This window comes from Vidua chalybeata, chromosome 1 (genome assembly GCF_026979565.1).
Source record: "Vidua chalybeata isolate OUT-0048 chromosome 1, bVidCha1 merged haplotype, whole genome shotgun sequence".
NCBI classification, from domain to species: Eukaryota; Metazoa; Chordata; class Aves; order Passeriformes; family Viduidae; genus Vidua; species Vidua chalybeata.
Window position 1 is genome coordinate 41060042 of NC_071530.1, and position 20361 is coordinate 41080402.

Consider the following 20361-nt stretch of genomic DNA (forward strand, 5'->3'; position numbering starts at 1 on the left):
AAAATATGCAACATGCAAACAAAAACTAGAGGGGCAGCAGCCCCTTCAGAAAGCTGTGCCCCTGTATCACTGGCCAAAACTGATCCATTTTTAGGAAATTTAAAATAAGAGCAGACTACTACTTTCTACAAAAGAATGCAGCTTAGGAGTAAACAAGGGCAGTATGACAGCTTCCAGCATTGCTCCTTAACTATATCTTTGCCCTTTCCAAGCAACTGTTTCATCCTAGCAATCCACACATTCACATCTACCATGACCTAGATAGATTTCAGTTTATATTTCACCTGATAAGTGTGTGTGGACTCCAGGAGAGATAAGGGTGACCAACTGTTCAAAAGCTTGGCTCACGCAAAACTCACCTTAAATCTCCTGTGCGTTTTACCTCAGCAGAGACTGAAAGGCTCACAAACCATTATAGATTACTCTGCTTCTTGGACTGTTGCTAATATTATGTACTAAAGGGTTTAAATGAGAATTGTTTTGTTGGTGAGGAAACAAAAGGGGAGGGAGGGAGTGTGTGTGAGAAACACATTTGAAACATTTTTGAAAATGCCAACTGGCTTTGCTTTGTTTGGAGCTGGTCAAGTAGAACAGTGGCAGCGAGCAGCTAATCAGTAGCTCCTACTCCTCAGAGAACAGCCAGCTCCTTTCACTCTTTGCACTAGCACAGCCCAGCTAAATACCCTGTGTTTGCTTCTTTCCTAGAAGTGAAAGAGTACGAGCCCCCATTCGGCTCCAAAGTGCGAGAACACCCTTGTGTGGAAAGCATGAAGGACAATGTCCTGAGAGACAGAGGGCGACCCGAGATCCCCAGCTCCTGGCTTAACCATCAGGTAAGAGCACTACACGTGCGTGATGGGAGCTGCACTGTACATTTAGCTGCTGCCTGAAGCCTGAGCCTTACCTCAGTGCCCTGCCCAGCAGGCTGCACCTCTCTTTGCATGGAGAGGTCAGTCACACATGGAGAAACTCCATCACAGAGTGGCACTGGTGCTGACGTGGTTCAGACACCACAGTTCTCTTCACCGTGCCGGCCCCAATGCCCTGGTATTCCTGCTGCACACCAGTGTAATCTAAAAGCAATCAAATCAGAAACACTGGAAGCCTGAGATCCAAAAATCATCCAGAGAGCCATAGAATAGTTAGGGCACACTGTATGTAGGCTCTGAAAGGGCAAAGAAAACAACTTCACACATGGGCCTCTGTTGCAGGCAGAATGGGAGCTTCAGACAAAATTTATTAGATAAGAATCTCTTGTTGAGTTATGAGGTACAAAAAGGATCCCCTTGCTTTCTAAACTCCTCAGAGAGCTGTCTAGGTGTGGCTGGATCCAGTCTTAGCCCCAGATTTTGTCACCAGTTTACGTTTTAAGGATTATATAGATGCAATTGAACCATTATACAACTTTGTCCCACATGATTAAGGATGCCAAACCAGATATAAAAATATAAATTATTTATTATGATAATGACTAGACAAAAGGTCATAATCAGAGTTATGTACTACACAGTATAGGATCTGTAACTTCTCGTATAATGTGCACTATGAAGCAATCATATTGAAGCAATTGAAGCAATCATATTAAAGCAACCATACTAAAGGTAGCAAAACCAATTATTAACTTACGATTGATGTCAGTCACCCATGCCAACAGCCTTAGGCAAATCTCTTCCACTCAGCATCGAGGAGTAACCTTGAGGGCATGGGAGTAATCTTGAGGCATTGGATTCCTCAAGGGGAGGAATCTTTACGCTCACTCCAAGAAGGGTTATGTTAGAAGATACTGTTGTTAAAAGTGGGACTTTATACTTTCACAGTATAAAGTGATTGACTGTCAGTCAGATGTCTCCAGGCCAACTCAGTCAGCTCAGCAGCTTTAGAGAAGTTATTAATAGTATCACTTGTTTGTTCCTTTGTTGGGCAGTTTACCAAGTCTACCACATCTTCATCTCACTGAGTCAGGCTGGTTTCAGCATTATTCAACACTAAAAGCAGCATTACCCCCTTCTCCATTTACCACTGGTAGCTTTGCAAACAGGGCACTGTTCAATTTGTTTTACCCCATTTCCAGGGAGACCATCCTACTTCAGAGAATTTTCAGCAGAGAAAGCAAATCTCAGTACTTTACCATGGAAACCAGTCATAGTTGTATCCCAGCTGTTGACAGATTTAAGGAAATATGAAATTAGTCTTCAGCAAGCCAGTCTGGTTTTATTCAGGTTGTGCATTAGCAGGCCGTTTCCCTTGCATATCACAAAGCACTTTGTCAGATTCCTCCATTCACGAGCACCATGGTTGCACTGCCTAGGCAATAGTAGATTTTTCAGTAGATGAAACTGAATGGAAACAAGCCAAACACATGCATTTCTTCACCTTTGCTCTCAGTAGTTTTATCAGTAGAGATAAAATATGAATCATATCAGAGAAGTGAGACTTGGTCATTCCACTTCTCAATGAAATATGCTGGGTGGTCTTTAGTGACAAAAGGAAAGTATCACAAACATTTATAAAAGTCTAGGCAATCAAGACTATCATCTACTGTTTCCATCAGGAGCAATGTAACACTCCCTTTTTAATTCCATTTGAGAAGTTAAAATCACTCTGACAGCTACTTTAAAAAGACCAAGTGAGCGGCTAAAATCAATCATCTTTCCAACCAAGAACACCTGCCACCTGATGACTATGGCAGAGTGCAGCCCCTTCCTGGACTTCAGGGACTTGCTCCTTATGTACTCAGCTGTGAAGAGTAGGGTTATTAAGGAGGGGCTTTTAACAAGGGAAGAAAGTTGAATTTTGAGGGACATCTGGATATCTGATACTACCAGCACTCAGCTCTTGACAGGCTGAGTGTGTGGAGAGTTGCAGCTGGAGGCACTGGGGTAGAGCTGTAGGATACACTGTAGATTTCATCACCTCTGAGTTTATAAAGCAAGTAAAATTATCATGGATTTGGACATAGATGTCCTGCATTTGACTTCAGAGATTTCTTCCCTATGTAAAACCCACACCTCCATCTTCCCCCAGCACAGAGCACCACCCCAACTGGGAGGGCCATGCACTTGTGTTTGTGTGTCACCAGAATGGGCACAGCTGGCCCCAGTGGGGTTCAGCTAAGAGTCTAAGGAAAGAGATGGATGCCTGATGACACGCTTAGAGGACATTTAATGAAGGTGGATTTAATTCCCTTTGCCTGAATCCCTCCCTTCAGTGTTTCATATTGTGCTGTCTAAGATGCAGTGATGCATCAGTTTCCGTGGGGCTGTGACAGTTTGCAGCAGCTGAGGATCTGCTTTGAACTCCATAGAAGTTGTTCTTACTGTTATGGCTCTTCCATATTCATTTCCTTCCTCTGCAGTTGTGTTTTTGTAATGAACTCATTATTCATCATGATAAAATTCTGGAAAGGATTTACATATTACAATTACCCCCGCACCCCCCTTAATGAGATTTGTTGCACTATTGATTTCAAGTTAATGTTTAATATTTAATTTAATTTACTGCTTGTAATTTCAATGCCAGCAGAAAACTAATGTTATTTGTATACAGACAGTAACATTCTGCTATTAACATTGACATCAGTCAACATCACCAATTAGGTAAATTATACAATGAATGCGGTGTTGTGAAATGTTATTTTTTTAAATAAGTTTAAGATAAATCCTACTTAATGGGCTTTTAGTGTCATAAAGCAAAACACAGTTTCCTGGCAAATACTTCATGTTTATAAAATTCATTACAGAGATGCAACTGGTTTTTTGCTCCTGCAAACATTTGCATCAGAATTGAAATGAAGGTTAAACAGTTACAACTGTGAGTGATGTGTTTAAGTATTTGTGGGACTGTGGCCCATATTTGCACATAGATTTAGGTAGTCTACAAGGAATTCATAAAGAGCTGATGTACAGCCCAATATTGCTGGCAATCAGAATTTTGTTTGAAAAACCCAAGCAGAATTCAGGCATGCAAAGGCATGGGTTGAGCAGGAGGTCATATTATCCAAGAATTTTGATCATATCTATTAAACAAAAAACCCTGCTTGATTCTATAGCACTAGTCCAAAGCATCGTTATTCTTGTTGTAATGTATCAGACCACATACCCAGAAATGACAGTACCAACTAAAGTGCTGAAAGTATTGTAGTAGGGTTTCTTTAAAAAAAAACAAAAAGAAAGCAATTCCCCCGTAACAGAAGCAGCAGATCCAATGAAGAACCCCCAGGACACATGTGAAATAACCCCCAAAATTCTGAGGGCACTGAAGCAGCTCTCTGAGAGAGGCTTTGCTGGTGGCTGGCCCCCTCACGGCTGCTCTCTCTGTGCTCCCTGCAGGGCATCCAGATGGTGTGTGAAACCCTCATTGAGTGCTGGGACCACGACCCCGAGGCCCGGCTGACGGCGCAGTGCGTGGCCGAGCGCTTCAGCGAGCTCAAGCACCACGACAGGCTCTCGGGAAGGAGCTGCTCGGAGGAGAAGATTCCCGAAGATGGCTCCGTGACCACCGCGAAGTAGCGCGTGCCCAAGAGCTCCGGAATGGAGGGAAGTCGCTCCTAGACGTGTTCACCTTGGCAAAGGAAGAAGTCTTGATCAGTGCCTTGACTTGCTTCCTGGAGGACTGAGGCCGTCACTACTCCCTTTAGGCTCCAGCTCTGGACAGGGAGATGTATTCTGGGAATTAAAAGCTGGGGGAGTAGCAGTCATACCCTAGCACTGGCGGCCAGCATCGTGTCGTAGGAGGAGCTATATATGGTAGCACTTCCTCAGAAAAAGGATTTGAAAATAGCCAATAACATTATGCACTTTATTAATGCCTGTATATAACTATGAAATTGCTATTTTTATATATATATATATACATATATATATAAAAAATGTGTGTGTATGTGTATATATATATATATCTATCTATATATCTGTAAACAGCCATGTCCTGGGAAAAGACAAGGAATTAAAAAAAAGTGCTTCCAGGAAATTACCAGTGCATTAGAAATTCCACCCGTTAGGGAAGGAGCCTGGGGAGACTGGTATAGCACCACACCAGCAATTGTGCACTAAGCATTCTGCCAAAAAGTAGGAATAATATGCAATAAGAAGATGATTTTCAAAGCATATGCTGTGACCACCTGGCTGTCGTCCTGCTGTTCACAGTTGCAGGAGCAGTCTCACAGCAGACAGGCCAAGTTGACTTTGCGGTTGCACTTGCATGGTCGTGCCTGCAGCACATTGTGGAAGGTTCAGGAATGCCTTTTCCCTCTCATCTTAACCCCAGAGTCCTCAAAGTGTTCCAGAACAGGCATGTGAGGAGCTTTGGTCCTTCCCACATGTGTGTTTTGTTATCGAGTTCATTAATGTTGTATGTTTATTGCTTTAAGTTCATGCTGCTTGCAAACAGGTTGCAAAATATCAGCAGGATGAGTTTTCCCCTCCTCCCATCCCCACCACCAAACCATACAGAGCAGGTCAGGGCCAACAACAATCCAAGCAGATGTTTTATATTTGCTGTGTATTCTGAGTGTGGGCAGTACTATTTTTTCCCCCCTGTCTTTTACCTTGATTGTGTTGCTATAAGAACAAGGAAATTTTTTTCCCTGTACAGTGTGTCTAATTGCTAGGCAAACCACAGTGTGACTGTTCCATGCTTTCTAAAGTAAGAGGCAACAGCTGTTGCCTTTATTTCTGCAAAAAGACCTTGGAAGTGAGGGAAAGCTCTATAGGAATAGGTTAATGGCATGTCCTGCCTCAGCATTGCTTGCATTTAGGGCTGCCTCAGCAAGTCAGCAACCCACAGAATTAAAAAAAAAAAAAAAAAAAAACCCAAAACAAAGACAGACTTTTTCAACAGGATCTTTCAAACTTTGCTTACATTCTTTCAGTTCCCCAAAATGCTTGAGACAGTTGATATCACATTGGGCCTATATACATGACAGCAATGTGTTTAAGAAGTGCTAAAAATTTTCCCTTTAGGTGTTTTACAGTGATTTGTCCACTTTTCTCTTCCTCATGGCATGTCAGCAGGCCTTGAAAGTTAGAAATTCAACCAGCACAAACCAATCCTGGACAGATTTATCTGGTGTGGTTTATTAAACACCTTTGACAGATAAACATCAATATTCCTCTCAAAAATGTTGCCATGCAAGTCAATAGGAATCATGCTTATTCAAAGAGGAGTTAAAATTTATTATGGGAAATACATTATTTGAAATAGTTTTGTAACTGCTTTTTTTTTTTTTTTTTTTTTTTTTTTTCTTGCATTTTAACCAAACTGCTCAGAAATGTTAAAACACAGTGGGGCAAAATCTCCACACCTACAGTGGAACTTAGAGGATACTATGGCATTTTTGTAGGGATGGAATGTTGTAAATTCGCAAGGCCATAGGCAGAGGTGGGAGATGTGAGTGGGGAGTACATCCAGGCAGGTAGAAGGCCGGCCCATTTCTCTTCCTCCATCCATACAAAAGGTCAAGGAATGACGACCAGTAGTTCCTGACAGTACTGACATTTTTGTGGGGTTTTTAACACTACATGTAAAAGAAAATTTTTATTCTTTTAAGGAATACTTCACCTGTACATCATGTATGAAATAGGAATGTGAGCAATATATACTCTTGTATATCAAAAGTTTCAAACACTTAACTTGCTTTGTAAACTGTTTTGAGGGGGTTTTCATCTTGTTTTGTTTTGTATAAATCAAATGTTTATTGGAGCAAATAAAATAACACCAACTCAAGTTTGTCTCCGGATCATCCAAGATAGGGAGAGGGCTCTTCCTAAAATGAGCCCTATCCTAAAATGATTCAAGTCCATTTCTTCCCACCAGGTACCTGAATGTCACTCTCAGTCTGTCCAGTTTGCATGTGTCCTGCTTTGCTAATGACTCCTTCCCCTAGTCTCCACCCTGCCCTTCAGCAGAACAGCACTAGCAGATGGCCAAACTTGCTGGCCCCTTAGCCCCTGCACTGTTATACCTTCCTTAGTCTCAAAGGAAGGGAGGGAGAAAGGGCTTACAGCTGTTGCTTTCCTACTTCTGGATTGCTCAGGTCTGTGTGAATGTGACCCTTACAGACATGGTTTAGTCATGGACTTGGCAGTTTTGGTTTAGCGGTTGGACTCATCCGTGATCTTAAAGGTCTTTCCAACCTGATGGATTCTATGGTTCTATGATAAGGCTGTAGTTAGACCTCAGTCATTTTGGTGCTGATATTAAGTGAGCCAAAAGACAGCCCACTAAATCTGTGTCACTGAGAAGTACATGATTAATGTGCTTGTGCCTTACAGCTACTGCTCTCCACAAAGAGCTTTCACCTTTCTAAGGTGATACCCCTCCCATGGGAGGCATGCAGAACATAGATGAAAAAAAAAAAAAAATAAAGAGCAAGATACCTCCCTCTGCCCTCTTCAAATTGTCTTGAATGTTACTTGGGTTGAATCTAAGCCTTTACACTGGGTGCTGTCCACCAGTGTCTGATACTGGCATCTGAGATGCTCCAGACCTCACCATTTTTTTTCATAGATTGTATTTTTGTGCCAAAACCTCCACTGGCCTTCATACTTGGCTGCACTGAATAACTGCTTTTGAACCTTCAAGTGTGGATACCTCAAAGAGGCACCCACATATCTTCATTCATGAGTTAAGCAAAATCACAGAATAACTGAGGCTGACAGGGGCATTCGAGCATGTCCTATGCTTGTTTGTCATCTGGTCCAGAGTCATGTTCAAAACAGGCACCTTAAATCAGAGGTTGCTCAAGGCCTTGTGGAATTTTGAGCACGTCAGTGATTTCACAGCATATCAGTGATTTCATTCTATCTGGGCACCCAGTGCTCTGAACAGAGTAACACAGGCAGTGTCAGGTGTGCAAAGGACAGTGGCCACATCTAGTCTAAAATTGGAAAAATTAGGGCTTTGTGAAGGAGGCCTGTCACCAAATGACACAAGCACAAACGACGCACCACAGCCTTGGTCACGATGAAGAGACTAATTTATTTTTTCTGACTCTAATCTTTTATAGTTCTCAAAAGATGCCAGTGGATTGGAGGGTGAACGTGCCACCTCTCCAACGACACTGGACAAACTGCCTGTACATCAAAGTTCTCTACCTCTATGAAAGAATACAAAACAATAAGTTATTTACAAAAAGTTGTGTAAAAAAGTTCTCTACAAGAATGTAAACTCAGAAGGCTTTAGAAAACTCTTGATAACCAAAGCAACAGAGGCCTTGCCTCGGTGCCCCTCAAGCAGACAGGCACAGGTGAGCAGCTCTTCCTTCAAGGCAGCTGCCCTCTGTCAAGTACAAGAACAGCTCTCAGCTTCCCAACGGGCATGCAAAGGCTCACTGCCCACACCTCTGTGGTTTCCAGCAGTGCCCTGCTGAGCCTTGGCAAGCCAAGCATCCCTGTGGCTGGCCCTAGCGTGTGCCAGTGCACCGGTGGCAGTGTGGCCACCGCTCAGCAGTCCCCACCACTGGCCGCACATTGGCAAAGATCTTCGGGCCCCAACATCCTGTTTATGCTGGCTCAAAGTCTGAGTCTTTTTGGCATAACACAGCAAGCGTTGCAAATGTGTTTTAAAAATGTAGCAGGCAAATTCCGCAGATCTTTTAGTCTTGAAGTACATTATATCCTTGAAATAAAGTACTCTATATACTTCTAATTTTTTTTGCAGTTAAGATTTTCGCCCACCTTTCTTATCCTAAATATTGTATTGTACATCCTACTGTGAGCAGCTCTTAATTAGCGTGTCAGTCAGCATTTTATCACCAGTGTGCACAGCAAGGAGACTCCAGCTCTGCAGTGCAGAAAGCAGTCCTTGGGTTTACTGCTGAACCTTGCAGTGGTGTGTACTGGATAAGGAAGTTTCCCAGTGCAGCCTGCCTCTGTGTCACCAGTTCACATAATTTCCAGCTGAGTGGGAATTTCACCCCGCTCTAGGATATTCCATATTGCTACTGGAACAGACATGAATGATAAAAGAAGGAAAAAATCATGACCCAGCTTCTGAGGAGAAAAAAAAAAAAAAAAAGAAATAGAAAAGCATTAAGACATTGTTATTCTGAATGCACCTGGAAACAACCTGGGCCACATGTAGAGCACCTGCAATATTGTCCTCTTGTCAAGCCAGCTGTACTGGGGCCCAAGGGCTTCCTTTGTTTCCAGAGGAACATTGGTTAATTTATTTCCCAATCTTTAGTTCTTTCTCTCTCTCCTGCTTGCTTTTTTTTTTTTTTTTTTTTTCCTGGCATTATGTTTTTAATAAAATGCTGCCTGTGGCAATTTTTCCCTCTGGCCACAAAGAAGATGGAGTGAGTTCAGTTCCAGACTGTCTGCCTGTTCCTGAATGCAGTTTGGCTGCCTTCATGCTGCTTATTACTTGGCAAACATTCCTGCAAGTCGGTGCACACCATGTGCGTGTTGAGAAGGCTCTTGCTGTCGGGGGGGATGGCAAAAATTCGAGTCTCAGCCTGGGTCAACATAAATGATGCACCTCATTGCAGGATTCTGGTGCTTGGTTATTCTTTTTCTTTCTGACACCTGTGTCCTACTGAGTTACATTTCCCAGCACAACCCACAAGACTCAGTTGGCCTGAGCCCTTGGTGCCCCAGCCTGGTCGTCTGGACCCCGTTTCCTCTCCAGGCCTTGACCTACTGGCCACTCTCACCTATTTTTGACCTCTAGATGCTGAATGGCATTGCTCATGGGCAGAAAGCTGGAGACAGTCAGTGGTTTGTTGAAATAAAGCCAAATTGTGAGGCTCCTGAGAGGACCAAGCCCAGGAAATAGATTTAAAATTCTTGACTAATGAATGCTTTGAGCACCATCTAATCACTTCATGAAGAGGCAAAGGCAAAAGGCAGCTCATAAATTATCTGCTGTGAATTATTTGCTCAGCTGTAATGGTGATAAAACAATCTCTTCAGACAGTTTCATTTAGGTAGCTAAACTCTTAAAAAGATTAGACAGTCACCCGATCAAGTTTGGCATGATTAAACCCTCACTGCTGAAATGTCTCTCTTGCAAAGATGTTGCCATGTGAAACCAGGGAGAGCAAAGATCCCTGGCATTTCTTCCCAGGCTGACCCTGTCCTGTGTCGCAGGGGGGGAGCACTCACAGCTGAAAACACTTTTTCTCTTTCTCCTCTGCTGCAGCAAGGATTTTCTGTGGAAGAAGAAACAAAAAGCAATTCACCTTACTCTTTGTTGTCTCATCCACAGCTTCAACCCAGGCTGCCAGCAGCCCCTCCCATCCACTCCTCTTCCCCAGCACCTTCAGATGCCCAGCAAGGGCTGCACCGTGACCTCCCTCTGCCTCCAGTTTTAGATCAGGGTGCTGGTCTGTCTCTCATGAAAACTCCCCTCCCTGTTTGTGTCTCAGAAAAAAGACCTGCAGCAGACATTGCACGACCTCCCAAAGGACACCTCACCATTGTTTCTGATCAGTCTGGATCTGTGCCCTTCCTCCTTGCACCCCTCTACCCCCCAGCCTCATCTTTACCCCAGCAGAGACTGCCCTCACCACCAGGGTTTGTCCTCCAGAAGCAGCACCTGAGCAAGCAAACCCACTGCATACACCTGTTTAACAACTGCGCCTTGGCTCGCTTAGGGCAGAAGCGATACAGAGGAAGCAAAGCCCAAGAGAACCACACATCAGATGTGTATCTAAGGGGCTTGCACGGACATGGTAATGAGGTTTCTAGCCAGGTTTGCTGTCTTTCTGCTCCCATGAGTGGTTTCATGAGGCTCCCTGGACCACAGTTGTCTTCTCTTTCTGAAGGAGCAGACAACCACATAATCTGCTCCTGGTACCGCTGGGGTGAAGCTTCCATCAGTTTGTAATACACATGAGCAACTTGCATTAGGCACCCCAACCTCATCCTCAACTCTCAACCCCCCCCTCCACATGAATCCCAGGTGCTGAGCCAAGAGTGAAAACAGTCCTACAACATTTCCAGCCCTGCTGGAGCAGGGGTTTCTGTATTTTACAGCTCAGCCGCCTGCCAGTGTAACAGAAGGCTCTCTGAAATGTCCCCGTTTTTACAGAGTGCTTCAGCCACCAGCTGGCAGCGTGTAGGGCATAGGTAAGTGCTTTATTTTGGATGAACTGAACCAGCTTGAGATGCAGGACCTGTTATCAGAGCTGTATGCTGAGCTACAGAAATGGAACTTTCCCCCACCCCACCTCAATAAAGCCTGTGCTGCGCAAAGAGCTCCAGAAATAGATTCCCCTCTGTTAAAAATATGCCAGGGTCTTCATGATTCAACCTTTCAGCAGACCATTTAAGGTTAGAAATTTTTTTACAGAATCTATTGATTGCATCTAATTCCTGATTTTACTTGAAGGTGAAAACTGTCTTTCTAGTTCTCAAACAGAAGCCAGTATAAACTTCTCCTCAGATAAACATCTGTCTGTCTGTGGCTGCAAATGTTCAGCTCTTAAGGCTGGGCTTTATCTGACTTCCTTATACATGTATGTGAGTGCTGAGAGGATCTCTGCACTCACTGATCAAGGCTGTCTATACTATGACTACTCGGTAAAAAAGGATTTTAAAGATACCCATATTAAATTTGGAATACATTGTTTGGCAAAAAATATAAGAAATGCTGTCCCAAAACCAGAAGTGCTGAGGGTTGTTGCTTCAGGGATTGAGATGGAAATACAAGGCCTATTCTGGGGTCTCTCAGTGCATTCTCACATGACTTTTTGAGAATCATTTAAAGTAAAATACTATTTTTTGAAAGACCAAAGCTTTTTGTATGCCTAGAATGACAAAAACCAGTGTTTCATCTTTGATCCTACAAAATTGAAATAAAGGCTGTCAGGGAAAGGATCCAGTGAAAGAAAACACAAAGCCCATCTGCTCAAAACTGCTGCCACCAAGGAGAATTACAATTTGCAGCACATGGGTTAGCAGACAGCATATTCAGGAGCAGACCATCAATAAGACAGGCACTAAGCAAGTTAAAAATAATAACTGCTGATACTTGAATCCAGATATTTCTGGAAAGATGAGGTTTCCTCCTTTCATCAAATTAAAGTCAAGCTACTGATCCATTTCAAGAAAAATACTTGCTTTCCATAAGCCATCTGATGCTTCTAGAGGCAGAAGAAAATAGGCTATACCTTTAATTAGCTAAAAAAATTTAGACAGGACATAAATCTCATACCAAGACTTTTAATTTTCCAGTTGGTAAGTCCTGTACAATTCTACACAGACTCACTCATGTACTTTGGCTACCACCCCTTTTGTTCATCTAATCCCCATGTGAGCAGCAGGAGCAGTGTTTCTGTGACCTGACATCACTGACACTTCAGCCCCAACATTGAGGAAGAGTCTGCAAAAGCAGCTTGCAGGGGATTGGATAGCAGGAAAAAGTTCTTCCCCCAGAGGGTGGTTGGGCACTGGAACAGGCTCCCCAGGGAAGTGGTCACAGCACCAAGCCTGACAGAGTTTGAGAAGTGTTTGGACAATGCTCTCAGGCACATGGTGTGACTCTTGGGGCTGTTCTGTGCAGGACCAGGAGTAGGACTTGATGATCCTGATGGGTCCCTTCCAACTCAGCTTATTCTGTGATTCTATGATTCCAAGTATTTCTTGTAATGCTTAGAATGCCATAGTGGAATGCTCCTGTGTTTTGAGCATAAAGACATCTCCCATTAAGCAGCAGGTTGTTTAGCTTGCGTACATCTAGAAAGGACACATAAGCCTTATTAAATGGGGTGGGGGGGAACTGCCGTCATTTCCTTTTAATTTAAGAATGTTAACATTCATTTTCTTGCCTTGAAATAATTTCTGGAATAGTTGCTTTAAGAACCTCACCTTAGGAAAGCTGCAGAAAATTGAAGAAAGAATTTAAATTGCCTTGTTTCAACATTTCTCAATTGTTTAGGTTAATCACAGTAAACCAAACAGGATCCAGCCATACTTAAACACAGCCTTTGCCCAAGTATAAACTGTTTACTCTAGCCATGACACACAACCAGACAAAATTAATTCCTGATCTGGAGAAGAGTCTAATTTGCTTTTATTAGGCCTAGATGAAAAGAATTTTGGCAGAATAAGGTTTGCTTTTCGATGTGAAAGAGTCTCAAAATATCCTGGGAGCAAGCAAGTGTTGCAGCAGTCTCACCATCCTCACCACGACAACAGCTTGGCCCAAATGTGGCTCCTGTGGCCGGGTTGGAGCAGGGCTGTGCAGGGAGCGGAAGGCAGCCTGAGCATGGCAGCAAAAGGTCCCACAGCTGAAGCCTGGAGAGGAGAAGCCTGCTCTGTGTTCTCTCATGGGCTCACTTTGGGACCATCCTTTCACCTCACCAACATGCTCAGGTCAGTAGATTTGACTTCAGCAATTTGACTTCTTGTGTCTATGGATTGCAGGCAGATTTTCAGCGCTGACACCGTGCTTTGCCCACCAACACAGGTAGAGTGCTCACAAAATAGCTTAAAGACTGGTTGTTCTATCCTTTAGGAGCCTTCACATTAGTGCTAATAATACAAAGTGTTTAGCTCAAAAATGCAAGCAAGAAATACAATGGATTTTTACAAAATTTTTTGCCCTTCAATTTTCCAATTTTCTTTTTGACAATGCTTGCTGAGGCCTGATTGCCATGTGGAATGGCTAGGCTGGAGCTCTCTAGTTTTGCATTACTTGTCCTGATGTTCAAAATCAATCATCTTAGCTTCTAGAAGAGATGGAAGTTTTTTTCATGGACAAATGCGTGAAATCAGCTTTGGATACAGGGTCAGAAAGGTCAAATGCTGATGTTCATCTATTTCCTTTTCTGTATGCACAGCCAACACATTAGCAATAGGAATGTATGAATGCTATGAAGTCAATGCCTTCTCTTTACCATCATAGCAACACACTTCTTGCTTGAGCCACATATCTTGCCAATCATAAAATTATTAACTTGAGGATATGTGCTGGGTTTGGCTGAGGTAATTTTCTTCACAGTGGTTTGTACAGAGCTGTGTTTTGGATTTGTGCCGAACACAGGGTTTATAACGTGGAGATGTGTTTGTTGTTGCTGAGCCAAGGCCTTTTCTGCTTTCTGTACTGCCACACTGGTGCGGAATTTGGGAATGTATGGGAGGTTGGGAAGAGACACAGCTGGGACAGGTGACCCAGACTGACCAAAGAGATGTTCCAGACCATAGGACATCATGGTCAGTTTATAAAGTAGAGGAAGAAGGAGGAATTGGGGGACATTTGGAGTGATGGTGTTTGTCTTTTTAAGTCACTATTACATGTGTTGGGGTCCTGCTCTCCTAGGGATGGCTGAACAGCTGCCTGCCCATGGGAAGCAGTGAATTAATTCCTTGTTTTGCTTTGTTTGTATGTGTGTGGCTTTCGCTTTCCTACTAAACAGTCCAGGCTTGATGCTGGCTGGATGCCAGGCAACCACCAGAGCTGCTCTATCACTCCCCTTGTCAGCTGGACAGGGGAGAGAAAACACAGTTCGTGAGTTGAGAGGAGGACCAGGAGAGCCCATTCATCAATTATCATCACAGGCGAAAGAGACTTGAATTGGGGAAATTAACTTAATTTATTACTAATAAAAATCAGAGCAGCATAACGAGAAGTAAACCAAATCTTAAGACACCTTCTGCCTACTCCTTCCTCGTTTATAGGCTTTACCTCATCCCCCACAGTGGCACAGGGAGACAGGGAATGAGGGTTACAGTCAGTTCACCACAGGTTGTTCCTGCCACTGCTCAGGGAGAGGAGTCCTTCCCCTGCTCCAAACTGAGTCCTTCCCATGGGCTGCAGTTCTTCACAAACTGCTCCACCATGGGTCCCATCCATGGTGTGCAGAATTGCATTTTTAAATGACTGCTTTAATTGTCTTCCAGTAGTAATTAAAATGAAATCACAGGTATTGTGAGCTGCATGTTGTGCTTTCGTTAAGACAGTAATTATGGGGAAAAAGCACTTAATTGGAAGGGGAATTGTTTTTTTTTGAATGCCATATCTCCTACATGTTTGTCTCATCAGGTTCAACACGCTGGGTCCAGAGCAACATCTTTGTCCTCCAGTTCTAAAGAAACCTAGCAAACTAAATGCTGAGGGTATGCTTTATGAAGAAAAACATTTAAAAATAATAATAATTAAAAAAAAAAAAAAAAAAAAAAAAACCAAAAAAAACAACACACAGAAAATAAAACCCACCAGGAAGAACTGAAAAAGAGAAAAGTATCTGGAAAGGTCAAACTGTTTTGCACATGTTTGGCTATATTATTCTTCTCTCTAGCTACAATCAGACAATAAAAGATTAATTTTCTAAATAGCACAGATTAACAAGAAGGTGAAGAATGCTTAGTGTATTCTATTGTTTCAGCCTGACTGATCTGAGTGAAATACATTCTTACAATCTCATACCTTGCCTCAATTCTCTTTGACTCTGACTTTCCTGCATAAAATGAGAGCACATGTCTGGCTCCAAATCCAGCCAGACCCACATCATGACTTTGTATCAAGGCAGGATTCCAGCGTTCCCCCATCTTCCCCTTCCCATGTTCTTGCTTTCCCATGGAGTCAGCAGCCAGGCGCGTGGCCTTGATAGGCCTTCTTGCACCTGCCAGCCTCAGCTCCACCAGCATATAACCTGAGGTTCAACCACTTCAGGACCAAATTCTCCAAGCTGCAACATGCCCCCAAGAGGATTTCTGGAGCTGCACATCTTGCTCCCATGTTGTCCACGGGGCAGAGCTGGCACTTGTCATTTGAAAGGGTGCAAGAGGAGCTGGGGAACCCATTCACTCCCTTGTATCTCAGATAATTACAAGCAGTGGGAAGAATCAAACTGTTTCTAGACAACTGGAAAGCAATGAGAGAAGAATAGGAGACAACATGGATTTAACATTTGAATATGGTTCCACAGCGACTCTAGTTCCTATCCATTGTTTTATGTAATAGCCTAGGTGATGGACAAAAATATCAGCTTATTAAATCTGCAAACTGCATCATGCTGTGAGAGGCTGCAATTGTGCTGCAGGACAGACAGACTGACAATTCAAATTGTTCTTGGCAGATTAAATAAATATTTTGAAAAAACATGATTCTTTTTAGTGGAAACACTTACTAAGGACTAATTAAATGTACAGATATATAATGGGGAAAAGACACTTAGAGCAGTTGGCCAAAGAAGCTCTAATGCCCAGGAAGGATCACAAACCTGGCAAGAATCAATAATTTCTTGCTGTTACAAAAGAAGGTGAACATCACACTGTGGTGGATAAACAGCAGTGGTCGCTAAGAGATGTACAGAGTGATCCTGCCACTCTTTTAAAACATGGTAAGGTTCCAGAGGACTCCTCTGTCTTGTTTTGAACAAAATAATCAGAAGATTTTAAAACATGGCCTCTGAGGAAATATGAGAGCAATGACTGTAATGCAGGACTAGACAAGAAGACAATTAAGGGGGAATAAGATTATAATCTTTGAAGAAGTAGAAAACACAAAGGGGGAAAATACTTGTTAGCCCTAATCATGGTGCTGATCAAGGACATAAGAAAAAATCTGAAACATGCATTACTAAAACCTCATGGGAAGGCTGCAGATTTTCCAGAATTTTTGGTCATGAATTATAGACTAGAAAAGGTTGGACACTAGTTCTCTGATATCATTTATCCTGTTTCAGGATGGAGGTCATATTTTCTCAATGAGATCTTGAGATTTTTTCCTGCCACAGAAGTTCCAGGGATGTGTTCAATCAATGCCTCCAAATGTCTCAGTTCAGAGTGGCCAAGAAGCTGGAAATTTTGTTCTGTGGGAAATTGCAAAATGTTCTGCAGCATGGGGGCGGGACATCCTCTTTTGCAACTCCCTATAGAACACTGATATTTCTCACGGAAAGGAAAATATAAAAAAAAACCCTGACATTTGGATTGCTTCAGAATAAAGGTCCTGCACTACTCTGTACCGGTGAAGACTCATCTGGAGTTGTGGGTGCAGTTTTGGGCACCACAATGTAAAGAAGACATTAAGCTATTAGGAAGTATCCAAAGGAGAGCCACAAGGATGTGAAGGGATTGGAGGGGAAGCCTGGTGATGACCAGTGATGAAACTCAAGGCAGTGGCATGAAGCTGAGTCAAAAGAGGTTTAGGTTGGATATCAGGAAAAAATTTTTCACCCAAAGGGTGGCTGGGCACTGGAACAGGCTCCCCAGGGAAGTGGTTACAGCACCAAGCCTGAAAGACTTCAAGTGTTTGGACAATGCTCTCAGACACATGATGTCATTCTTGGGGTGTCCTGTGAAGATCCCAGGAGTTGGACTTGATGATCCTGATGACCCTTCCAACTTAGCTTATTCTATGATTCTAGGATAAAATCAAGCCTGGAAACTGAGCATTCTGGAGCCATACAACTTAAAAGAGGTTTATATACTCCTAAACTCCCTTTTTTACCTTGGTAAAAAGCAAGGGTAAGGAATTACTGCTCAGCTGGATGGCACAGAATCAGGAAAGTGAATTTTTCATGTTGCCATGAGTTCCCCATTGCTCACCTTGGGTGCCTCAAATACACTAATGTCATAATGGGTTATACAGCATGGAAACACATTCTGATCACTATTTAGGCAGGATAAAAACAAATAATCACAGGTCTGCATATTTTTCCCCAAAGTCCATCAAAATCCAATGTTTTCAAAGGCGACTGCCAAAATCAAAGCAACTTTTTCTGACAGATCGTGTTTGCCAAAAAAATCCCAAGATCTTTCACTTCCATTCCCTCCTCTGCCACATGTGAGAGGTCCAGGAGTGTTCTTTGGAAGAGACCTCCTGAGTGTGGTACAAGTGGGTTACCAGAGGATACACCAGTAGATGGAGCACATGACTTTGCAGAGCTATGCTTTGTCTCTGTAGCACCAATTAATATTTTCACTGTTCACTGCTCGCAGCTTGAGGTACAACAGAGCTGGACCAGATACTGCTGCCCAGTTAGAGTTTCCTTGCTGCTGTTCTCCAGATGAGAGGCTAGGTCTGCTTTGATGATCACTGAATTTCTTGGCTGGGTGATTTTATTTACATGTCATTTAGACTTAAGTCATACACTGCTTTTTATGCCATCATTATACTTATCTTCATAATTTTCTGTTTTGCAGGTGTTTAGTTTGTCCTGCCTTAAACAAAAAATGCTTGCTGCTTTTTTGCAAATCCTCAAAGATTTTGCACTTTTTTTTTACAGTCTCCTCTGCCACACATACTTAGAAATCACCTAGTTCTCCATGCATGTCAAACTCTAAAATTTCCAAGAACACAATTTCATGAACATATGTGTGATCTTTCTGGAAAGGTTAGTGATGACAGTATGAAGTTAGATTAGCTCAGAATCAATACCAAAGTATCATCCTGTCCCCATTACTCATCTTTCACTAGTAGTCCCATTCACTTTACATTTTCAGTCCTGCTTCCCATCTTATGTTGATTGTCTCAAATGATAAAACAGTAAATACTTGAAGAGTTCACTCTAGAAAATAAAGATTTCATTTCCATAAAACTCTGGCTAGTCTAGCAGCACTCTCTCTGCTAAGCCCATATCAGAGTATGCCCCATTTTTCTCTCACTGCTGTTAGTGACTTCTTCCACAATTTTTCTAAAGCTACAGTACAAGTTTTCACAAAAATAGAAGTTTTAAGTTCCTTGTGTATCATTCATCTGTAAAACAGGACAAGTAACATTTCTCTCTGCTACTCTTTGTCTTACTCAGTTTCTCAAGGCCAAACTGGTCTCTCAAGTGAAGTCTTGATTTTGGTGTTACCATAATTCAGCAGAATCTGTGGCTGCTCATCATCTGAGCATCTGGACAAAACCATTATGGAAAAAAGAAGGTAAAACATCCCATCAGGATAACCTGAGCACAACATTTGCTTCAACTTTCAATCTTAGCCCTTATGCTACTCTGACATTTATCCTATGGCTCCCAATACTGAAAATATCCCTCTGAAAAATAATTTTACAGGCATGAGAGAGGGTACAGAAACAGAGAAAGAATAAAAATCCATATCAACTGGCATGAAAAGAAAGGATGGATAAAGCTGCCAGTGTCAGTGCCTGACAGATTTAAGGAGTCACTTCCCAGAATGACAAGCTGGGTGAGAGTTTCTTGGAAGAATGGTGTTGTGCACAGTCCTAAAGAAAACTTACTTTCTATGGGTCTATGCTATTTCATGGCAAGTACATTCCATTTTTAAATAGCTTTGTACAAGTTATAAGAAAGAAATTACTTAATCAAAACAAAACATCTGTGTTTGACAAAACGATTGAGTTCATATCCTTCTATTATTTGCCTTCATCCTTGATAAAATTAAATATTTTACAAGTTTTCTTTCATGAATTTTAGAAATGTAATCTATTGGTTTTTAGTTGTACATGAGCTACCGAGGCTGAAAGTGGTCCCCTCTATTGGACCTTTTAAAGATTACCCTTTCAGTGTCACTTTTCTTACTAAGACCACTTTAAAAAAACTTTACCTTGATACATACAAAAATCATCAACGTACTACAAAGTGTCCAGACTTCTGGAAGGGCTTCTCTAGGATAGTGGATGGGCCATGGCATGCTGGGGCAGATTGCTGCAGTGCCAGGATGTGTACAAGTTCTTTGATGATTCCATGACTGGAACAGCTTCCCTGCTCCACTCCTGCAGCACAAGCACACAACAATTCACTTAGCAGAGGTTAATCATTCACCCAGCCATTCTGTGGGCTTGCCTTGAAACCTTTGACATTCTCTTTTTTGTTCCTCTTGAAGAGTAAATTTCCTTGTTTTGTCTTATTTCTCAAAGTAATTTTTTGGTTGATTGTTGTGTAGTTACAGAATTAGGGTAATAACATCTAATTGTACATCTGAAGAAAAAACATGTAATTGTGGGAGACTAGATTCAATTTAAAGAAAGAAAAGCCCTCCATGAGGGTTTCTTGTGGTGTACACAGTGCATTTGCCTGGCAGTGAGGCTTTGATTGCATCTAACCTGCAATTAGCGTGAGCAATTAAGACAAAATTAACCTGTGCAATCGCATTATTTCAGGATTTAACAGTAGCAATATTTAGCAGTTATTGCACTAGATACAGTGCTCATAAGCTCAAATAATTACCAGCATTTACCAGTTACACCACAGAAAAGAGGACAGGAATGAGTGGGCCATACCTGCAACATCTGATTTCCAGCAATTGATTTTCCACACATTACTCAGCCACTGAAAAACCATGAAAGTAGACAATGGGAAAGAGAGGCTGGGCAGATTTGGCACTGTAGAGGATATGGGATTCAAATGTCACTTTTAGCTCACTTTTGGTTTGTCACAGAACTCACGTGTGACCTAACAGAAGAGAGCAAACTCAACATTTAGTAATTCAGAATTATTCTCATCTG

General features: G+C 42.3%; 1 protein-coding gene across 1 annotated transcript in view; it reads left to right on the forward strand.

Moving 5' to 3' along the window:
* TGFBR2 (transforming growth factor beta receptor 2) overlaps positions 1–6723 on the forward strand; it is a 60657-nt gene extending 53934 nt beyond the window's left edge. Inside the window, exons 6-7 of the mRNA XM_053962588.1 lie at positions 706–833; positions 4329–6723. Coding sequence (XP_053818563.1) covers positions 706–833; positions 4329–4508 — 308 coding nt within the window. The 3' untranslated portion in view covers positions 4509–6723. The remainder of the gene's footprint in view (positions 1–705; positions 834–4328) is intronic.
* The last annotated feature ends 13638 nt before the right edge of the window (positions 6724–20361 follow it).